This window comes from Micromonas pusilla (assembly GCF_000151265.4).
Source record: "Micromonas pusilla CCMP1545 genomic scaffold MICPUCscaffold_12, whole genome shotgun sequence".
Classification (NCBI taxonomy): Eukaryota; Viridiplantae; Chlorophyta; class Mamiellophyceae; order Mamiellales; family Mamiellaceae; genus Micromonas; species Micromonas pusilla.
In genome coordinates, this window is record NW_003315893.1 from 7,481 (window position 1) to 26,656 (window position 19,176).

The 19,176-nt window shown below is 67.6% G+C and overlaps 11 protein-coding genes across 11 annotated transcripts; 6 read left to right on the top strand and 5 right to left on the bottom strand.

Annotated features, from left to right (window-relative positions):
- Positions 1-1,412: 1,412 nt before the first annotated feature.
- MICPUCDRAFT_68452 (uncharacterized protein) lies at positions 1,413-3,279 on the bottom strand (the record flags this gene model as incomplete). Its single annotated transcript, XM_003062455.1, has 2 exons — positions 1,413-2,309; positions 2,473-3,279. The coding sequence occupies 2 exons, from the start codon at positions 3,277-3,279 to the stop codon at positions 1,413-1,415; spliced, it is 1,704 nt and encodes a 567-aa protein (XP_003062501.1).
- A 1,120-nt stretch (positions 3,280-4,399) lies between these two features.
- On the top strand, positions 4,400-6,055 carry MICPUCDRAFT_49712 (uncharacterized protein; the record flags this gene model as incomplete). Its single annotated transcript, XM_003062227.1, has 3 exons — positions 4,400-4,454; positions 4,559-5,202; positions 5,426-6,055. The coding sequence occupies 3 exons, from the start codon at positions 4,400-4,402 to the stop codon at positions 5,915-5,917; spliced, it is 1,191 nt and encodes a 396-aa protein (XP_003062273.1). The 3' UTR covers positions 5,918-6,055.
- Positions 6,056-6,376: 321 nt separating this feature from the next.
- Positions 6,377-6,694, bottom strand: MICPUCDRAFT_11950 (uncharacterized protein; the record flags this gene model as incomplete). Its single annotated transcript, XM_003062456.1, has 1 exon — positions 6,377-6,694. A coding segment is annotated over one exon (318 nt), but the record flags the coding sequence as incomplete, so codon positions are not given.
- A 458-nt stretch (positions 6,695-7,152) lies between these two features.
- On the top strand, positions 7,153-8,218 carry MICPUCDRAFT_11074 (uncharacterized protein; the record flags this gene model as incomplete). The annotated part of the gene is made up of 2 exons (XM_003062228.1): positions 7,153-7,911; positions 8,114-8,218. Coding segments are annotated over 2 exons (864 nt in total), but the record flags the coding sequence as incomplete, so codon positions are not given.
- Positions 8,219-9,020: 802 nt separating this feature from the next.
- MICPUCDRAFT_68457 (uncharacterized protein) lies at positions 9,021-9,709 on the top strand (the record flags this gene model as incomplete). Its single annotated transcript, XM_003062229.1, has 1 exon — positions 9,021-9,709. One exon carries the CDS (start codon positions 9,021-9,023, stop codon positions 9,663-9,665), a length of 645 nt encoding a protein of 214 aa, XP_003062275.1. The 3' UTR covers positions 9,666-9,709.
- A 43-nt stretch (positions 9,710-9,752) lies between these two features.
- Positions 9,753-10,318, bottom strand: MICPUCDRAFT_21500 (uncharacterized protein; the record flags this gene model as incomplete). The annotated part of the gene is made up of 2 exons (XM_003062457.1): positions 9,753-9,983; positions 10,157-10,318. The coding sequence occupies 2 exons, from the start codon at positions 10,316-10,318 to the stop codon at positions 9,753-9,755; spliced, it is 393 nt and encodes a 130-aa protein (XP_003062503.1).
- A 198-nt stretch (positions 10,319-10,516) lies between these two features.
- Positions 10,517-11,690, top strand: MICPUCDRAFT_48485 (uncharacterized protein). Its single transcript, XM_003062230.1, has 3 exons — positions 10,517-10,604; positions 10,762-10,782; positions 10,990-11,690. The coding sequence occupies exons 1-3, from the start codon at positions 10,548-10,550 to the stop codon at positions 11,494-11,496; spliced, it is 585 nt and encodes a 194-aa protein (XP_003062276.1). The 5' UTR covers positions 10,517-10,547; the 3' UTR covers positions 11,497-11,690.
- A 210-nt stretch (positions 11,691-11,900) lies between these two features.
- On the top strand, positions 11,901-13,229 carry MICPUCDRAFT_42056 (uncharacterized protein; the record flags this gene model as incomplete). The annotated part of the gene is made up of 1 exon (XM_003062231.1): positions 11,901-13,229. One exon carries the CDS (start codon positions 11,901-11,903, stop codon positions 13,227-13,229), a length of 1,329 nt encoding a protein of 442 aa, XP_003062277.1.
- A 479-nt stretch (positions 13,230-13,708) lies between these two features.
- On the top strand, positions 13,709-14,269 carry MICPUCDRAFT_51945 (uncharacterized protein; the record flags this gene model as incomplete). Its single annotated transcript, XM_003062232.1, has 2 exons — positions 13,709-13,911; positions 14,065-14,269. The coding sequence occupies 2 exons, from the start codon at positions 13,709-13,711 to the stop codon at positions 14,267-14,269; spliced, it is 408 nt and encodes a 135-aa protein (XP_003062278.1).
- Positions 14,270-14,656: 387 nt separating this feature from the next.
- MICPUCDRAFT_68459 (set domain protein) lies at positions 14,657-16,297 on the bottom strand (the record flags this gene model as incomplete). Its single annotated transcript, XM_003062458.1, has 1 exon — positions 14,657-16,297. The coding sequence occupies one exon, from the start codon at positions 16,295-16,297 to the stop codon at positions 14,657-14,659; it is 1,641 nt and encodes a 546-aa protein (XP_003062504.1).
- Positions 16,298-16,301: 4 nt separating this feature from the next.
- On the bottom strand, positions 16,302-19,129 carry BBS2 (bardet-biedl syndrome 2). Its single transcript, XM_003062459.1, has 3 exons — positions 17,965-19,129; positions 17,143-17,701; positions 16,302-16,955 (listed from the first exon to the last, which is right to left on the bottom strand). The coding sequence occupies exons 1-3, from the start codon at positions 19,010-19,012 to the stop codon at positions 16,373-16,375; spliced, it is 2,190 nt and encodes a 729-aa protein (XP_003062505.1). The 5' UTR covers positions 19,013-19,129; the 3' UTR covers positions 16,302-16,372.
- Positions 19,130-19,176: the final 47 nt, after the last annotated feature.

Genomic DNA, 19,176 nt, shown 5'->3' on the forward strand with positions numbered 1-19,176 from the left:
TCGAGACGCGCGACGATCGTCGATCGCGACCGTTGACGAGGAGCTGCGCGCGGACGGATCGGAGCGCGCCCTTGACGGGCGTGGTGCTGTGCACGATGCGCTGCTTCGGCCACAGATCGGTGGCGTCCATCCCCGCGGCGTACGGCTTGGGGACGGAGTCGAAGCTCGCGGACCACTCCGACGTGTGCGTGAGGCGAGGCACCTTTTCCTGTTGCTGTTGAACGCGACGGCTTCCTCCTCCTCCTCGCGACGATCCTCCTCCTCCTCGCGACGATCCTCCTCCTCTCTCGCCGTCCCTCGATTGGCGCTGCTTGCCGCCGCCGCGCACGCCGCCGCCGCCGCCGCGGCCGCCGCCCCCGGGCGTCGCCGCGTCCGCGTCGCGCGACGCGCGACGCGCGTCGATCTTCGCTTGGAGGCTGGAGGGCTGCTGCCGTTGGGACTTATCGCCGCCGCCTCCTCCCCCTCCTCCCCATCGCGGACCGCTTCCGCCGCCCTCGCCGCCGCCGCCCGCGCCGCCGCCGCCGCCGCCCGCCGCGCCGTCCGCGCCCGCGGCGAATCCGCGCGACGACGCGAACGCCGACGCGCGCCGGCGCGACGACGACGACGACGACGACGACGATATCTGATGCGGCGACGCGGAGGAGAGATCGCCCCGCGTCGTCGCGGTCGCGAACGCGCGCCTCGCGGCGTCGCGCGCGACGAGCGCGCGCGCCTCCGCGACGTCCCCGCGAACGTATCGAAGCGCCGCGATCGTCGAAGAAGACAACGCGTCCGCCGCGCGTCGACGCATGATCCTCGCTCGCCGCCGCCCCGCGCGCGCCCGGACGAATGACGATCAATCCGTGCCCTAACGCGCGCTTCAAAGCAACCGACCGCGGAAGGGACGACAACAACTCGCGTTTTCTTTTCGGCGCGACGCTGAAGCCGCGCGGGCGTCGGACGCGCGCGGTCTACGCACGTGTCTACTACCGTACAGTACGAATACACCGCGTCTCCGCTACTAAGACATCATAAACCTACTAAGGCCATCGTCCCCCCCCGCGACGCCCCACTCCCCCCCGACGCCGCCGCCGTCCGTCGTCGACGCCGTCGTCGACGCCTCCACGTCCAGCCGCAGCCCGCACCGCGCCCTCAGCGCGACGCGCTTCCCCTCGCTCAGCGCTTTATTCTCGCGCAGCACCACCGTCGTCAGCGTGGCGTTCACGTCGAGCATCTCCGCGATCGCGTCGCCGCCGTCGTCGCCGACGCCGCACCGCCGCGCGTCCAGTCGAAGCAAACACGCGTTCGTCTTGAGGTCGTTCAATACGAGCGAACGTCGGGGTGGAGTTGAAAGGCGTCAGATGGAGTTGAAAGGCGTCGAGGGCGGGGATTGAAAGCGAGGTATGGGCGGAGAGAGACGACGGGAAAAGTCCTTAAGGATCGGCGTTCACCACGCCAACGCGGCCGTATGGGGACCAGTGTGAGATAGAACGCGCCTTGAGCTCCTCCGCGACGTCGCGCGCGCCGCCGTCGCCCACGCGCGGGTTCGAGCTCACGTCCAGCTCTCGCAGGTCGTCGTTCGCGCCGAGCGCGTCCGCGATCCACCACGCGCCCTCGGGCCCGACGTCGTTCGCGGCGAGCCGCAGCGACCGAAGCGGAGGATCGCGTTTCAGCGCCCTCGAGAGAGCCTTGGCGCCAGCGTCGCCGCCGTCGTTGTTGGAGACGTCGAGCTCGTCGGAGACGGCGTCGAGGCAGTTCGCGATGGCGACGACGCCTTCGGGGCCGAGCGCGTTGCACTTGAGGTCGAGCGAGCGGACGACCGCGCGGCGCGACGAGCGGCTTATCGTCCCGCGTGCGCGGGGAAGATGAGGAGGAGGAGGCGACGGCGCGCTTCCGGGACCGGGACTTGGACCGGGCTGACCGCGGACCTCGACGCGCGCGTCGAGGTTCGAGACGTCCTGCGCGCGCCTCAGCGCGCCGGACAGCGCGGTCGCGCCGACGCCGGTGATCCCGTTGAACCCGAGCTTCAGCGCGCCGAACCCGCACCCGCGAAGCCCCCTCGACGGCCCCGCGGCTTCCTCTCCGAGCCGGCGTCCGAATCCGAGTCCGAATCCGAATCCGTCGTCGTCCGCCGCCGCCGCCGCCGTCATCCCGTCGATGAAATCGCTCCCGGACGACCACGCGTTCGCGCCGTGCACGACGCGCTCGACCGCCTCCGCGCGCGCGTCGTCGATCGCGCTCGCGAGCGCCGACGCACCGACGTCGCCGATGCCGCACTGCGACGCGTCCACGTCCGTCAACGCGAAGCTCCCGTCGCCGCCGCGTCGAGACTGTCGGGATGGAGTTGAAAGGCGTCAGTTGAAGTTGAAAGGCGCCGAGGGCGGGTATTGAAAGCGAGGGACCCTGGGCGGAGAGAGACGACGGGAAAAGTCCTTAAGGATCGGCGTTCGCCACGCCGACGCGGTCGTATGGGGACCAGCGTATAGAACGCGCCTGCCCGCGGATGATCTCCGCGATCGCCACCGCGCCGCGCGCGCCGATCGCGCACCTCGCGAGGTTCAGCGCGCGGAGCTTCGCGCAGCCCGTCGTGTTGAGCGCGTCCGCGAGCGCGCACGTGCCCTCGCCGCCGATCGAGTTGCCGCTCAGGTCGAGCTCTTCGAGCGCGACGCCGCCGACGGCGACGCCGCCGACGACGTCCTCGCTCGCGTCCGCTCGCGTCCTCCCCGCGAGCGCCTCGCTCAGCGCCTTCGCGCCGTCGACGCCCACGTCGTTCCCGGCGAGGCACAGCGACTTGAGGCGCGGCACGGCGTCGCGCAGCGCGCGCGCGAGGTGCGAGACGCCGTCGTCGCCGAGCCCTTTGCCGCCGTTTCGCAGCGACAGCGAGACTAAGCACCGCAGGTCGCGTCCGCCGAGCCGCGCGAGCCCGCGCTCTAACCCGAGCACGGAGTCGCGCGTCGCGCGTCGCAGCTCGAGCGACCACGCGCCGGATGTACCGCAGGGGCCGCCGCCGCACATCACCCCGCGCGGCGGGCCGCTTCCCATCGGCCACCCGCCGCCGGTCGCGTGGCGTCGGACGGCGGGATCGACCGCCGACGACGCCGCCGGAAACGCCGCCGCGCCGAGGTCGAGCTTCACGCGCGCGCTGAACTCGTCGGCCCCCGCGGACCGCCGCCGCGACGACGACGACGACGACGACGCGCGCGACGCGCGACGTCCTCCGACGCCGACGCCGGCGCCGCGTCCTCCGCCTCCCCCTCCCGCGTCGTTGCTGATGTCCAGCTCGAGCGTCAGACCTTTCATCTTGAGCAGGCACTGGTCCTCGAGACGACCGCGCTTGCTCGCGGCGCCGCCCACGACGCAGCTCAGCCCGAGCGCGTCGGACAGCTCGAGCGCGTCCCTGAGGGAGGAGGACGAGGACGAGGACGAGGAGGAAGGGAGGACGGGGTGGCGAGAGGTGAGGACGCGAGCGCGGGCAGATCGACCGACGGACGTTGACGTTGACTCCGGCGGGCGACCGCTGCCGCTGCCGAGGGTGGGCGGAGAGATGCGCCGGGAAAAGTCCTTAAGGATCGGCGTTCACCACGCGAACGCGGTCGTATGGGGACCAGTGTGAGATAGAGCGACCGCGAGAGATGGACGGCGACGTCGCCGTTCGAGCGCGACGCGAGGAGCGAGCGCGCACATGAGGACGTCGTCGTCCGCGTCGCGCTTGATCCCCGCCGTCGCCGCCGCGACGCCCGGCGGCGGCATGTCTCTCGCGCTCCCGGCCCGCGCCGCTGGGCCCGCGCCTGGTGATCTGACTTGACATGCAGTGTTCAGCCCGTTCGAACTGAAGCGGAACTCGCGTCGCGTCGACCCCTCCGAGAAGTGGTCGTTACCGAGTCCCGGTCGCGTCACTGCCGGCGGCACGGCGCGTCGCATCGCGTGACGCGACCCGCCTCGACCGCGTCGTCGTCGTCGTCGTCGTCGTCGTCGCGCGAGACGCCATGGAGCTCCGCCGGCGCGCGTCCACTCGGAGCGCGAACGCGTCGCCGTCGGATTCCCCGCGGCACCATCACCAGAGGGATTACTTCCGAGATGGGCTGGAACACGACACCCCGACGCCCCGAGCGCACAAGCGCGGCGGGCGCTCGAAGCTGAAGGACCTCCTCGCCGGCTCGGTGCGTCCCCGCTCGCGCGACGGCGCGCTCGCGCGTCCTCGCCCGCGCGCGGAACCCGCCTCGACCGCGAGTCCGTCGTCGCGACGTCGCGGACAGCATCCCTAAATAATTAATTCTAACGACCCGCTCTCACATCGCAGCCCTCGAAATGGCGGTCGCTCCGCACGCGCCTCGGCCCCACGGTCGCGATGCTCGGCAGCTTCTTCCTCGTCCTGCGCCTCGGCCACGTCCCGGTCATCGCGCTCATCTTCCTCGTGCAGATGTCGATGGTGAAGGAGCTCTTCGCGCTGGCGGTGGAGACGAGGAAAGAGAAAGGTGCGTTCTATACACAAGTTTTTCACCCACCGCTCGGTTTCAACATTTGATCGCGTCCCCTTTCAACTGACCGGTGAACTTTTTTTGTATGGAATGGCCCAAAGATCTGCCGTGGTTCCGGCTCCAACAGTGGTACTTCTACGGCGTCGCGACGTTCTTCTCGTACGGGCGGTTTCTGAAGGCGAAGCTCGCGCGGTCGGTGGCGTCGCACGCGACCGCGGGCTCCGGGGTGGCGTCGTTAGGGCTGGGGAACGTCGGGATGTTTCTCCTCGCGCACCACTCGATGATGTCGTACCTGGGGTGGATGTGCGGGTTCGTGTTGTTCGTGTTGTCGCTCAGGAAACGGCGTTACGTGTACCAGTTCGGGCAGTTCGCGTGGACGCACATGATCGTGGCCACCGTGCTGATGCAGTCGTCGTGTTTCGTCGCGAACGTTCTGGAAGGGTTGATATGGTTCGTATTTCCCGTCGTCATCGTCGTCTTCAACGACATCGCGGCGTACCTGTGCGGTTTTTTCATCGGCCGCACGCCGCTCATTAAAATCTCGCCGAAGAAAACCTGGGAGGGTTTCATCGGCGCGTTCGTGCTCACGATCCTCGCCGCGCCGTTCATCGCGCGCGCGATGCAGACGCAGACGTGGCTGACGTGCCCGGCGCCGGACCACCTGAGGATGTGGGGGCAAAACGTCGAGTGCGACGCGGATCCGCTGTTCCGGATGACGACGGTGAGCGTCGGCGACCTCGCGCAGGCGCGTTCTACCATCTCACACCGGTTCCCATACGACCGCGTTCGCGCGGTGAACGCCGTTCCTTGAGGACGGACTTCCTCTCCCGGCGTTCGTTTCTCTCCGCCCACTACGCCTCGTTTTTTTCAATCTCGACACACCTCGGGCGACGCCTTTCGACTCAACTTCTGACGCCTATCGACTCCGCCCCGACGTACTACGTCGCTTCGCGCGGAACGGCTCTCAGAACCTCGAGAGCGCGTTGGGGTCGCTGATCCCGCACGGGTGGATCGGGACGTTTCTGACGCGTTGGTTGGGGTTGAGGACCGTGCGAGCGTCGTGGTTTCAAGTCCACGCCGTGGTGTTCGCGTGGCTCGCGTCAATCATCGCGCCGTTCGGCGGGCTGTTCGCGTCTGGGTTTAAGCGCGCGTTTAAGATCAAGGACTTCAGCGATTTCATCCCCGGGCACGGCGGGATCACCGACCGGATGGACTGCCAGATGGTCATGGCGGTGTTATCGCACTTGTACGTCGCGAATTTCGTTCGAATGCCCGGGATGATGACCGTCGGCGAGGTGCTTCTGAAGGTGGAGCTCGTCTCCAACGAAGATCTGCTCGAGCTCTACGTCGCCATCGGGAACATGTGCGTGTCGCGGGGGATGCGACTGCCGAGCTTGAGCGCGAGCGGAGGGGGATGGAGCGTGGACCCGCCGGACGCCGGGGGCGTAGGGGAGCACTAGAGGGAGGGGGTAAAAGAAGAAGGAGAACGGCGAATGAGGCGTCGAGAAGAGACGGACGGACGCGCGACGCGCGTCGATCGATCGTCGGACGTTGTCGTACACTACGAGCGAACGAATAATGAAAACGAACGCGTCGAAGCCGCGTCTATCTCACAGCTCTTCCCACCCGTTCGCTCTCTTCCCGCCGCCCCCTCCCTCCCGCAGCGCCTTCTCTCGCCTCTCGTTCCTCGCCCTCGCGTGCTGCGCGAGCCCGTCCGTCATGTCCACGCCGTTCACCTGCAGCGAAAACGCGCCGTCCTCCGCGGCTTTGTACGCCCACGGCACGAACGTCTTGATCGCTCGTTTCGCCGTCGCCTTCACCCCCCACTCGATCCAGCCCTGCTTCGCGGGGTCCTTCTCGCCGCCGAACATGTTCACGATCTCGTTCAGCTTCTCCTCGTCGAGGAGCGCGTCGTCGAGGTCGTCCAGGAACGAGTCGAAGACCTTGAACGCGTCCGCGGCGTTGAAGTCGCTCGCGTACGACGCCGCCGACGACGACGACGACGTCGCGCCTCCCCCGCCGCCGCCGTGACCGCCCGCGGCGCCCCACCGGTCGTAGTGCTTCCGCTTCGCGTCGTCGCTCAGCACGGAGTACGCCTCGCTCACCTCGATGAATCGCTCCTGCGCGTCCGGCGCGGGGTTCTTGTCGGGGTGGAATCGCAGCGACAGCGTTCGGTACGCGCGTCTGATCGCCGCGGCGTCCGCGCTCCTCGCGACGCCGAGGACGCCGTAGTAGTCGCCCTTCCTCGCGCGCGGCGGGTCCGGCGCCGCGGACACCATGCCGGCGAGGAGGAGAAGGACGAGGACGACGAAGGTCGGGGCGCGCGTCGTCGCGGCGGCGCGACGCATCAGTAGTGCGAGAAGGCGCGCCGCGCGTCGAACTCTCTTCCTTCCTTCCCGTCCCTCGCGCCTCAGCAGCCTCGCCTCGTGCCAAGTGTCCGATTTCGTCTGCGCGGCCGTCCAGTCCCGTGGGCCGTTTCAAAGGCGTTCACGAAATACGTTCATCGGTCGGTTGAAAGTGGACGCGATCAAACGTTGAAACCGAGGGTGGGTGAAAAACGTTCGACGATAGACGAATAACGCCCCGCACTTTCTTTCCGTTCGTTTCTCGTTGACTGCGAGGCGTCGTCCGCATTGACCGAGGCGCGGGGCCGGGGCCACGCACCGCGCGTCAAAAGACCGCCAACAGCGCGATGCCGACGGTCGTGGGCCCGTACGAGGTCACGAGGAAGATCGGCGAGGGCGGATACGGCAAGATATTCCTCGCGCGGCGCCTCGCGCGGCGCGTCGGCCGCGCCATCGACGACGACGAGGTCGTCCTCAAGCAAGTGAAGCTGCCGACGAAGAAGCTCGAGCGCGAGATGTGCCTCCGCGAGGTGTCCATCATGAAGGGCGCGCACCACCCGTGCGTGCTCGAGTGCACGGAGTCCTTCGTCGACGGCGGGAGCGTGTACATCGCGATGCCGCACTGCACCGGCGGCGACCTCGCGAGCTTGCTGCGACGGCACAAGAAGCGAGGAAGGCGCGTCCCCGAGCGCGTCGTGCTGGACTGGTTCGCGCAGATCATCCTGGGCGTGGAGCACCTGCACTCGCACGACACGCTGCACCGGGACTTGAAGTCGCAGAACGTCTTCCTGCGCCGCGATCATCTTCCCGTCGCGGGGGGCGCGCACCGCGACGAGGGCGCACACGCGTCGCATCATCGCGGGCGGAGTCGCGTCGCGCTCGGGGATTTCGGCATCGCGAGAGAGCTCCGATTCGACGACGGCGGCGGCGGCGCCGACGCCATGGCGCGGACGTTCGTCGGCACCCCCGTGTTCATGGCCCCCGAGATGTTCAAGAGAAAGCCGTACGACCACAAGGCGGACGTGTGGGCGGCGGGGTGCGTGTTGTACGAGATGATGCAGCTCTCGGAGCCGTTCCGAGCGAGGACGATGGGCGAGCTCACGCGACTGGTGCAGCATCAGGCGCGTTCTATACACTGGTCCCCATACGACCGCGTCGGCGTGGTGAACGCCGATCCTTAAGGACTTTACTTCCCGGCGCATCTCTCCACCCAGGGTCCCTCGCTTTCAATCCCCGCCATCGGCGCCTTTCAACTCCACCTGACGCCTTTCAACTCCACCCCGACGTTCGCTCGTATGGAACGACCCTCAGAAACCCAAGCCGCTTCCGTCGGAGTACGGCGCGGACCTGCGCGATCTCTGCGCGCGCATGCTCGCGAAGAACCCGGACGACCGGCCGACGGCGAGGGAGGTGATACGCGACTTCGCGCGGCTGCGCGAAGCGTGCGGGCTCGCGCTGCGCGACGCGGGGGTGACGCGCGAGGCGCTCGCCGCAGTGGGAGACGATCAACGCGCGATGGCGTCGACGGTTGTGCCCGCGTTCGACGCCGTCGCGATGGCGCGACGAGGCGGGGACGAGATGCGGCTGCCGCAGGCGGCGAGCACCGCGGAGCACGAGGCGAGGGCGCTGAAGACCGCGGCGAAGCAGGCGAGGCGGTGCGGGATCGACGTCCCCCCGAGTGCGGACGCCGTCGCGCCGCCCGAGGGTGTCATCGCGAGACGTCGACCTCAGGTGCGTTCTATACACTGGTCCCCATACGACCGCGTTGGCGATGTGGACGCCGATCCTTAAGGACTTTGCCCGGCGCATCTCTGCGCCCACCCCTCGCTTTCAATACCCGCCCTCGCCGTCTTTCAACTCCAACTGACGCCTTTCAACTCCACCCCGACATTCGCTTGTATAGAACGGCCCTCAACCTCCGACATCGGCGGAGGACATCGCGCGCGCGGCGGCTGACGTCCCGGGGGAGAGGGAGACGTCGAGGGAGACGTCGACGTCTCCCCCGCCGCCGCCGCCGCCGCCGCCGCCCGTCGTCGTCCCTCTGGACGTCCGCGCGAGAGCGGTCGTGGAGATCGCGCGCCGAGCCGCCGCGAATCTCCGCGCGGCGAAGGCGAAGGAGGAGGAGCCGCGGGAGAAGCCGAGGGAGAAGCCGTCGTTCGTCGTCCCGCCCGTCGCGCCCGTCGTCGGGCCGGCGGTGAACGGGCTCAGAGCGCGCGCGATGAACCGGGACCGGGGTTTATCCGCGGAGAAGGAGCGCGGCGACGTCGCCGCCGCCGCCGCCGCCGTTGCGAGGAAGAAGAAGCTCGCGGTCGGCGCGCCGTACGCCGCGCCAGTCGCGAGGAAGCCGCGCGACGCGTCGTCGGATAATAATAAGGAGAATGCGAATCGCCGCGCTCCGGCGAACGCGCGGGGGGGCGACGCGAAGAAGAAACTGAGACATCCCCCGGTGTCGAACGCGAACGTGCGACGACCGGCGCGAAATCGCGTTCCCGCGGGAAGGATCGTGCGGTGGGATAAGGACGGGAGGAAGGTGCAGTCGTACGCGCCGATGAGAGTCCCGGGAGGAGGAGGGGGACCCGGCGGCGGATGTGAGGAATCGGAGCGCGGCGGGTGGCGCCCTCTCGACGAGCACTCGGAGCAAGACCGCCTCGCCGCGGAGGTGGCCGCGCTGCCGAGCATGATGTTCCGTATCGACGAAGTAGCGGACGAGGAGGAGGAGAGAGACGCGTCGTGCGATCGCGCGCCGCCGCAGCCGCCGCCGCCGCCGCCGGTGTCGAAGCTCGTCGGCGGCGTCGTCGCGAAAGGCCCGAGCGCGAACCCGCGAAGACGCGCGGACCCGCGCGGGCGGCGCGTGCAATACTAATAGAGAGGTATTACGCCTGTATTAATCCAACGCGCACTACTGATAGAGAAGAAGAGAGCGCTCTCATCGCACACCATCCGCCCCGCCCTAAAACTGTTGCTTGAGCTTTTCCTGTTCGAGCTGCTTGAGCTTCTCCTGTCCCGTCTTCGTCTTCGCGAGCTCGTGCACCGTCTTCTGCTTCGCCGCGCCCTTGACCGCGACGCCCGCGGTCGTCACGCCCCCGTGCTCCGCGTGCGTGTCCGACCAATCCCCCGGCACGAACGGCAGCTTGCTGTGCTTCGAGTCCCAGTGCATCTCGGCTGATTTTATCGACGGCGCCTGCGATTGATTTTTGACGATTTCGAACGCGACGGACGGAGGACGGAGTCGGACGTCGTCAGGATTAACTAACGGGAGCCGCGGAGAGACGACGACGTGACGACGCGCGAGATCCCCGGACGCGACGGACGCGACAACGCTGAGCGGTTCGACGCGACGCGCCGCGGACGGACCTGCTGCCCGCAGCTCGGGCACTTGAACTTCGCGTGGCCCGCGGCGCCGCCCTTGCGATCGGCGAGCCCAGCCTTGCCTCCGCCCTTGTTCGTCGTCGCCGCGGCCACCTTCCCCGCGATCTCCTTCGCGGAGTGCTTCGTCGGCTTCGCTTTGCCTCCCATGATGCGAGCCGGGGCGTCGTGCGTCGGGCCCGAGCGGGAGCGACGCGCGACGCGTGGTGGCGCGAGTTTCGACGCCGCGCTGAGTTTTTACACGACGAATTATTATGCGGTCGGTCGACTTCTCACGCAGGCGCTCTGGAGCCCGGTGCGCGCGCGTTTAGGGCTTTACGCCCCCGGCTTCGTCGCCCTCTTTCGAACGCGCGACGCACGACCCGCCTCGCCGCTCACCATGGCTGAGGTTTCCGAGATTAAGCTCTTCGGCAAGTGGACGTACGACGATGTCGAGGTGCGTCGCGATTCCACGCTCGCGTCCCCCGGCGCGGCGTCTCCCCCGGACGCGCGTCGCGATGTTTTTCTTCGCTCGCCTCGCCTCGACCCCGCGCCGCGCGTCCGCGTCTTCCCCTCCCGCGCGCCGTTCTGACGACCTCCCCCTCCCTCCGCAGATCAACGACATCTCCCTCGAGGTTCGTGTGAACGCAACGCCGTCGCTCACCGCCCGATTCTAGCCCCGGACCGCCTCCGCGACCGCGTCACAAGTCGCCATCATCCCTACCCCGCTCCGGCGAGGGGACGAGGCGAACGATTTCCCGCATCGTCCGCGCTCCCCGTCCCTCCCCGGAACCCGCGCCCCCGCGACGTCGCCTGACCCCAATCCTCCTCCAACTCCGCAGGATTACATCGGCGTGAAGTCCAAGCACGCGGTGTACGTCCCGCACACCGCGGGCCGCTACGCGCAGAAGCGCTTCCGCAAGGCGCAGTGCCCGATCGTGGAGAGGCTCGTGAACGCGCTCATGATGCACGGCCGCAACAACGGCAAGAAGCTCATGGCGGTGAGGATCGTCAAGCACACGATGGACATCATCCACCTTCTGTCGGACCAGAACCCGATTCAGGTCATCGTCGACGCGATCATCAACGCCGGGCCGAGGGAAGACGCGACGCGCGTCGGCAGCGCCGGCGTCATTCGTCGCCAAGCCGTGGACATCTCCCCGCTGCGCCGCGTGAACCAGGCCATCTACCTCATCACGACGGGCGCGCGCGAGGCGGCGTTTAGGAACGTGAAGACGATCGCGGAGTGCCTCGCGGACGAGCTCATCAACGCCGCGAAGGGGTCGTCGAACTCGTACGCGATCAAGAAGAAGGATGAGCTCGAGCGCGTCGCGAAGGCGAACCGTTAATCATCATTGAGAGGAGAGGAGAGGTCTTCTTCGAGAGGAGAAGGACGAACTGATGACTTTCATCGTGGGTGGGTGGCGCGCGCGATTCGGTCGAGTCGCGCGCCGCAGACTGGGAGCGTGAGGCGTTCGCGAGACGGCGAGCGATGACTTAGCCATCGTCGGGGTATTGTAAAACACGAACACGCTCTTTTGCAGACGACACCCTTCGCGCGAGGTTGGCTCGAACTGGACAGCGGTCACCGACGAACTACGAAAAACTTCGTTTCCATCACGCAGCACGCACGCGCAGAAAAACCGTTGGCGTTGACGAAAGCGTTCGCGCGCGCGTCGTCGTCGCATCTCCCGTCGCGCGAGCGACGCGTCGTCGGTCATGAGACCACCTCTCCCCTGACGCCACCTCCGCGATGCCGCTCCCCGAGGTCCGCGTCCTCCCGTACGCGGTCCTGAAGACCGCGTGCGACGGCTTCGCGGAGTCGGCGCTCCTGTCGCGATCCCCCGCGGGCGAATCGTACGCCGGCGCGCTCGGGGCGACGCGCGTCGTCGTCAAGGTCCTCAGCGCGGACGTGACGCGCGCGGACGACGCCAAGACCGCGCGCGCGTTCGTGCGCGACGCCATCCTCCGCGCGCTCACGTCGCATCCGAACGTGAAGCACCGCGTCGGGGTCTCCGTCGACGGTCCGAGAGCGTGCCTCGTCACGCCGCGGTGCGACGGCGGGTGCGTCTCCTCGCGGCTCGAGTCCGGAGATGGACTCTCCTGGCGCCAGAGGCTGGCCGTCGCCGCGGGCGCGGCGTCCGGGCTCGCGCGATTGCACGCCGCGGGCGCGACGCACGGGAGCGTCAAGGCGAGCAACGTCCTGTGCGCGCGCGACGGCCTCGACGGATTCGTGTGCGATCTCGCCCCGAACCTCGCGACGGCGACGGACTACGACGCGCTGCCGCCGGAAGCGAGGAGCTACGTCGACCCGGCGCTGCTCGAGGGCGACGGGATGATTCCCGCGAGTCCCGCCACGGACGTGTACGGCCTCGGGGTCGTGCTCTTGGAGCTCCTCACGAGCGCGCGCGGGGCGATACAGCGCAAGAGCGGCGTCGATCGCGAGCTCCTCGCGCGCGGCGCGCGGTCGAACTCGTCGTCGGACGCGTCGCTGCTCGCGGCGGCGAAGAACGCGGGATGGCCGGACGACGTCGCCGGGGAGGTCGCCGCGCTCGCGTCGTCGTGCGTGCGCCCGAGGGCGGACCGGAGGAAGAGCAGCGCGGAGGTGGCGGAGGGGCTGTGTCTCCTCGCCGCGCGCGCGGAGGAAGCGGCGCCGGCGACGGGATTTAGCGGGAAAGAATCCAAATCCAACGACTCAGCGGTCGGCGACGACGGCGCTTTTATGCAGACCGCGGACGTGTTCGTCGGGCTCGTGTCGTGCATGGCGTCCGAGTCTATCCGGCTCAAGCGCGCCGCCGCGTGCGCGCTCGCGACGTACGTCGACGAGGAGCTGATGGGGGGCGACGTCGCCGCCGCCGCCGACGCCGTCGCCGCGGGCGTCGCCGCCGGGTGCCTCAACCCGCTCGTCACCTTGCTCGGCGGGAGCGACGCGGTGGCCGCGATCGACGCCGCGGACGCGCTATCGCACGTCACGCTCGCTTCGGAGAACGCGAGGGACACCGCGTGCGCGGCGGGGGCGTTGACGTCGTGCGTCAAGATGCTCGCGTCCACGTGCGAGCCGCGCCTCAGGTGCGCGCGGTAAAATCGTTTGGTTTCGCGTCGTGTCGTTCGGTTCGGTCGCGTTCGGTTCGTTTCGTTTCGTTTTCACCCGTTACCCGTTCGACGCCCACCCGCGTCTCCTTTCTCTCCTTTCGACCCACCGATGAACGTCGTTTTCGCGCTTTGAAACGAACGGCATCCATCGCCCGCTTCTTCTCAGAGCCGCGGGCGCGAAGGCGCTGCACGGGTTACTGCTCGGGAACCCCTCCGGGTGCCGCAAAGGCGCGTTCTATCTCACACTGGTCCCCATACGACCGCGTCGGCGTGGTGAACGCCGATCCTTAAGGACTTTGTCTCCCGGCGCATCTCTCCGCTCATCACCCCTCGCTTTCGATCCCGACACTCCGCGTTGCCTTTCAACTCCGCTTCTGACGCCTTTCAAGTCCACCCCGACATCATCGCTCGTACGGACCCTGACCCTCATCAGCGCTCGAGCTCGGCGCGTTGGCGTCCCTGCGCGCGATGATCGACATGAGCGACGAGCGGTGCCGCGTCACCGCGTCCGCCGCGCTGTCGTCGCTCGCGGACGCGGACGTGGAGGTGTTGCAGGCGCTCGGCGCGGCGTCGTTCGTCGCGATGGCGCGCGAGGCGACGAAACCGCTCGCGCGCGCCTCCGCGTGCGCGTTTATCAGGCGCGTTCTATACACTGGTCCCCATACGACCCCGTTCGCGTGGTGAACGCCGATCCTTAAGGACTTTTTCCGTCGTGTCTCTCCGCTCACCCCTCGCTTTCAATCCCCGACCTCGACGCCTTTCAACTCCAACTGACGCCTTTGAACTCCACCCCGATATCATCGCTCGTATGGAACGGCCCTCAGCAAACTCGCGCGCAACTCGGACACGCACGAGACGATACGCGAGGGCGGGGGCGTAGAAACGCTCGCGTCGATGACGTTACGAGGGCACGCGGAAGCGACGTGGGGGCTCGCGTCGATGGCGTCGTGCGAAGAAAACTGGGACGTCGTCCACGAGGCGATGACGCCGGAGACGTTGGACGCGTTGAAGCGGCTCATCACGAGGTGAGACTGCCTCCCATACGACCGCGTTCGCGTGGTGAACGCCGATCCTTAAGGACTTTTCCCGTCGTCACTCTCCACCCGCGCTTCCCTTTCAACGTTCGACCGGTAAGACGTTCGACTGACCGATCGCTTCACCCTTGAAGCGACAACGAATACGCGACGGAGGGCGCGGCGTGGGCGTGCTGTTACATGGCCGCGGACTGGAGGCTTCAGCTCGCGCTGGTGAAGAGCGGCGTGCTGCCGCCGTTGGTCGCGCTCGTGAAGGCGGGCGGGGGCGGGAGTCGCCGCGTGAAGAAAGCCGCGGAGCGCGCGTTGAAGGCGCTGTCGTCCACGCGCTTGGAGTGACTGACGCGTATTAATTAGCCTCCCGCGCGTAGGCGCGCCGCCTTCGCTACTTGTTATGTCTGACTAGGTATCTAGCTAACGTCTCGTACACGAGCTCGTCGTCCTCCGGTTCGGAATCGTCCTCCTCGTCGTCGTCGTCTTCGGGATTTCTCTCGCTCTCGTCGTCGTCGTCGTCGTCGGCGGCGGCGGCTGCCGCCGCGGCTTCCGCCGCCGCCCGCTTCGGCGTCCTGAGGGCGTCCACGTCGAACGGCATCCGCCCCAAGCACGCGTCCGTGTCGCACTTACACTCCGTCCCCCTCTTCGTCTTCCTCGCGAACTTTTTCGGCTCGCCGTACTTCCACCTGAGCTCCTCGCCGCGTTCGATGTCCTCGCTCGCGAAGAACGCGATCCTCGCGGGCGCGGGACCGAGCGTCATCGGCCTCAAGTTCCCGCCGTCGCACGCGTGGTTCAGGAACCGCCCGACGTTCCCTCTGCGTATCGGGTCGATCGCCCACTTCACCTCGTTCGCGGCCTCGTCTCCCTCGTCGTCGTCGTCGCCGCCGCCGCCGTCTCCCCCGCCCGCGGTGCCCATGCGAGAGACGAGCACGTAGTTGCTCGATTTATTTTCGTCGACGATTCTCAGGCGCTTCGCCGCGGCTGCCGCGTCGATGACTTCCCCCGCGTACTCGCACACGAACGTCCCTCGCTCGATCTTCTCGTTCGCGAAAACGCCAAACCCGTAGCCGTTTCTCCGACATTTCTGCACCACGAGCTTCACCCGGACCCCCTTCCGCGTGTGCTTGTTCACGCACTCGGGACCGCACCCGCACGCGGCGCCGCACTCGCGGAAAAACGCAAACTGATGCCTCTCCCGGTCGTCCCACCCGGCGACGCCGACGCGGAGCTTTCCGTCCGCGTCGTACGCGGGGAGCCCGTCCGCGTTGCGGCAGCACGCGCAGATGTTCGGGTCGCACGTGGGCCCCTCGCATCCGCACCCGACCGCGCGCTCGTCGCGCGCGTGTCCGACCGGCCGGGCGCTCGCGAACTCGGCGTCGAACGCGGGAGGGACGACGTGATGCGGCACCGTCCACGGATTCCGCACGTGCGGGAGACTCAGCTTGCCGTCGACGGGGTCCTCGACCGCGTCGCCGTTCGGCCAGACGTTCCGCGTGACGTACTCCACCTGGCCGATCATCGCCATCGTCGCGCACGGCCCCGCGCGGAAGAGAATCGGCGACGGCTCGCACCCCGCGGCGAGGTCGACCATGGGCTGGACGCCCGGGACGTGATCGAGGCTCGCGCCGGTCGCCACGAAGTCCTCGTCCTCGGACTCGTCCACGAACCACGACTCGTCGACGTTCTCCATGCGCTTCCGGGCGTAGTACTCGTCGTCGTCCTCGCCGTTCGCGGGCGCGTCCCCGGGCGCGCGCTCGCGCTTCGGCTTGGACGCGGAGGGATCTCGCGGGGTCTCGCCTCTCTCTCGCGCGCGCTCGGCGACGTGCGCCCGCCGCGCTTCCTTCGCGACCTCCTTCTTCGCGAGCTTCTTCGCCTGGCATTTCGAGAGCGTGATCTCCCCTGCGCGCGCGGCCGCGAGCGTCGCCTCCCAGTCCTCGCGCGAAGCCCGCGGAGTGTCCATGTCCGCCGTCGGGGCGCGGCGGCGCGCGACGACGCACTGGTTGATGATGCGGTGGCGAGAATCGAATCTCATCAGATTTTTTTTGCTACGAATTAAATATGAATTACAACACGACGCGTGTTCGCGTCACCGCGTCGTCGTCGTCGATCAGTCCACGACGCCGAACTGTATCAAGTTGAACAGCGCGTGCACGTTGTTCGCCTTGATCGCCGCCCGGCACGCGCTCACGATCCGCGTCTTCGCGCCGCCGCACCGCAACTTCGCCGCTCTCTGTATCATCTGATTCGTCCGTCGAAGCGCCGCGAGCAGCGCCTGATGATTCTCTGCGCGCTTGTTGTGCTCCGCGATCAACTCCCTGTTCACGTCCATGAGCTCGTTGTACATGCGCATCATCGTGTCCATATCGCGCAATATCCTCGCGTCCTCGGCGCGGATGATGTAGGACTTGACGAGATTCGCGCCGTCGGCCACCTCCGCGGCGAGCCTCGCGCGGTCCGCGTTTCGCTCGTCCACCTCTCGTAGCGTCTCTCGAAACCGCTCCATGTCCTCCGGGAAATCGCACGTGGACTCGAGGTCGGTGACGCCGACGACCGCGCAGAGCTCCTGCACGATGTCCCCCGCGAGATCCATGTCGTCCGTGCGCAGCGTGACCGTGCCCCCCGCGTCCGCGCCGCCTCGCGTCGCGTCGTCGAACGTCGCGTCGATCAGCGTCGGTCGCCCGTCGCGGAGGCTCAGGGTCGTTCCATACGAGCGAACGTCGGGGTGAGATTCAAAGGCGTCAGTTGGAGTTGAAAGGCGCCGAGGTGTGTCGGGATTGAAACCGAGGAGTGGGCGGAGAGACACGCCGGGCAAAGTCCTTAAGGATCGGCGTTGACCGCGCCAACGGGTTCGTATGGGGACCAGTGTATAGAACGCACCTCACGAACCCGCACTCGAAGTCGTCGTCCGGGCCTTGGACGATGTCCGTGACGTTGGTGTTGAACGCGTCGTCGATCCAGGTCGCCATTCGACGCGCGTTCACGCCGGGAAGACGAAACGACACGCTCCCGCTCGGCGTCGCGACCGGCGCGTTGAGCCGCGCGTACATGCAAAATTTGGGAAGCGTAAACTCCAACTCGAAGACGTGATAGACGCTCGACATCCGCGCGGACACCAACACCTTGATCGAGACGTCCGCGCAGATATCCCGCGGCGGGCGAATGAACACCCGCGCGGTCGTCTTCGGGTTCGGAAAGTACACGAACCTGGCTTCCTCTTCGAAGACGCCCTCGCCGTACATGTTCACCGCCTTGATCACCGCGTCGTTGTTCGTCGAGAGCACGAGCTCGCCGCCGCCGAGCTCCTCGTTCATCTCGAGCTCGCTCACGACGTCCGTGTCCCTCGGAATCGCGCCCGCGGCGGCGGACGTCAAACTCGTGGCGCCGCTCTCCGCCGCCGCGGCGTTGCGCTCGTACGAGTTCAGCTCGACGAGGAGGTCTTGTCGCCGCTGAGGGCCGTTCCATACAAAAACAGTTCATCGGTCAGTTGAAAGGGACCCACGCGATCAAATGTTGAAACCGGACAATGGTTGAAACACGTTTGTAAAGCAGAACGCACCTGATTCAACGCCGCCACCGTCTGCTCGTTCGCGTCGCCCGCCATGAGCGACGGCCGCGCGATCGTTATGTTCTCCTCGTCCTTCACCTCCTTCCCTCGGAACTTCTTCCCTATCCTCGTGTCCTTCACCTTGTCCATGAAACTCTTCTTCTTCGGCGGCTCTTCTTCCGCCGCCGCCGTCGCGCCGCCGCCCGCGCCCGCGCCCGCGGCGCGGTCGCCCGTCTCGATCTGCCCCGCTTGACTTCGGTACCCGCGGACTTCGCCGTCCACCGCGCACGCGATCAGATCCGTCGTGCCGTCCATCCGGTAGTCCGCCATCGCGAACGCCGCGATCGACGCGTCGAACGTGTCCTTGTACACCAGCTCGCCGTCGCTCTCGTTCCTCACGGCGACGAGACCGGAGGACCACCCGATGACGAGCTCTCTCTCGCCGTCGCCGTCGAGGTCGTACGCGCACAGCGCGGTGACCTGGTTCTTGCTCTTCACCCTCCACTGCCGCTGCGTGCCGTCGTACACGCCCACGGTGCCGTTCGCGAGCGCGTACCCGAACCGCTCGCCTTTAAGGTGGCACACGTTGATCACGCGTTCGCTCTCCGTGATCTCGCTGACCACTTCCTCGTCTCGAAAGAGTCGAATCGTGAAGTCGTCGCCGCAGACGAAGAGCTCGTTCAGTCCGTCGCCGTCCACGTCCGCGAGCGTCATCGCGTTGACGTTGTCCCCACTCACGGTCCAGTACGCCTCCTCGCCCTCGTGATCGAACCCCAGGATGGAGCAGTTGCCGCCGACGAGCGCGAGCGTCCGCGCTTCGCTTCCGATCTTCCCGCAGACGACGGCGTTGGCGCCGTCGGGCGCTTCCTTGAAGAACGCGTCCTTGTTCTCCTCGACGTCGTACGCGAGGACGTCCGTCGCGCTGCCGACGAGGAGCAGGTCGCGGTTCGGCGACGCCGGGTCGATCGCGCCCGCGGCCAGGGACGTGATCTCCTTGTTGATGTTCAAGTATCGGACGCGCGAGGCGCGCGCGTCGTTCGCGCCGGGGTCCGTCGTGGACGCGAACGGGTCGTGGATGAAAACCTTCCCGCCGCTCGTCGCGGCGGTGAGGCACGGGTGCGTCCCGTCGTACTTCCCCACGACGACGAGACCGGGGAGGATGCCGTCGTCGAGCTTGAGCGTGAACGAGGGCACGAGCGGCATGGCGACTCTGCTCGACTCGATCGATGTCAGCCCTCTCCTCTGCCGCGCGAAGCGTCGCTCGTCCGTCGTCCGTCGTCCGCTCGCGCGCTCTCGGAGGCGGTCGCGCGCTCGCGCCCCGCGGCCGCCGAGGCGTGGCCGGCGTCGATCGCCGCCCGCGCGCGCGC

What these genes read in the sequence shown, in the direction of transcription:
- MICPUCDRAFT_48485 (XM_003062230.1), top strand. Translation starts at nt 10,548, where the DNA reads ATGGCTGAGGTTTCCGAGATTAAGCTCTTCGGCAAGTGGACGTACGAC. An exon ending in GGACGTACGACGATGTCGAG is followed by an intron (nt 10,605 to 10,761) that starts GTGCGTCGCGAT and finishes CTCCCTCCGCAG; the next exon opens with ATCAACGACATCTCCCTCGA. An exon ending in TCAACGACATCTCCCTCGAG is followed by an intron (nt 10,783 to 10,989) that starts GTTCGTGTGAAC and finishes CCAACTCCGCAG; the next exon opens with GATTACATCGGCGTGAAGTC.
- BBS2 (XM_003062459.1), bottom strand. Translation starts at nt 19,012, where the DNA reads ATGCCGCTCGTGCCCTCGTTCACGCTCAAGCTCGACGACGGCATCCTC. An exon ending in AGAGCCGCCGAAGAAGAAGA is followed by an intron (nt 17,702 to 17,964) that starts GTTTCATGGACA and finishes AGCGGCGACAAG; the next exon opens with ACCTCCTCGTCGAGCTGAAC. An exon ending in TTCGAGTGCGGGTTCGTGAG is followed by an intron (nt 16,956 to 17,142) that starts GTGCGTTCTATA and finishes AACGACCCTGAG; the next exon opens with CCTCCGCGACGGGCGACCGA.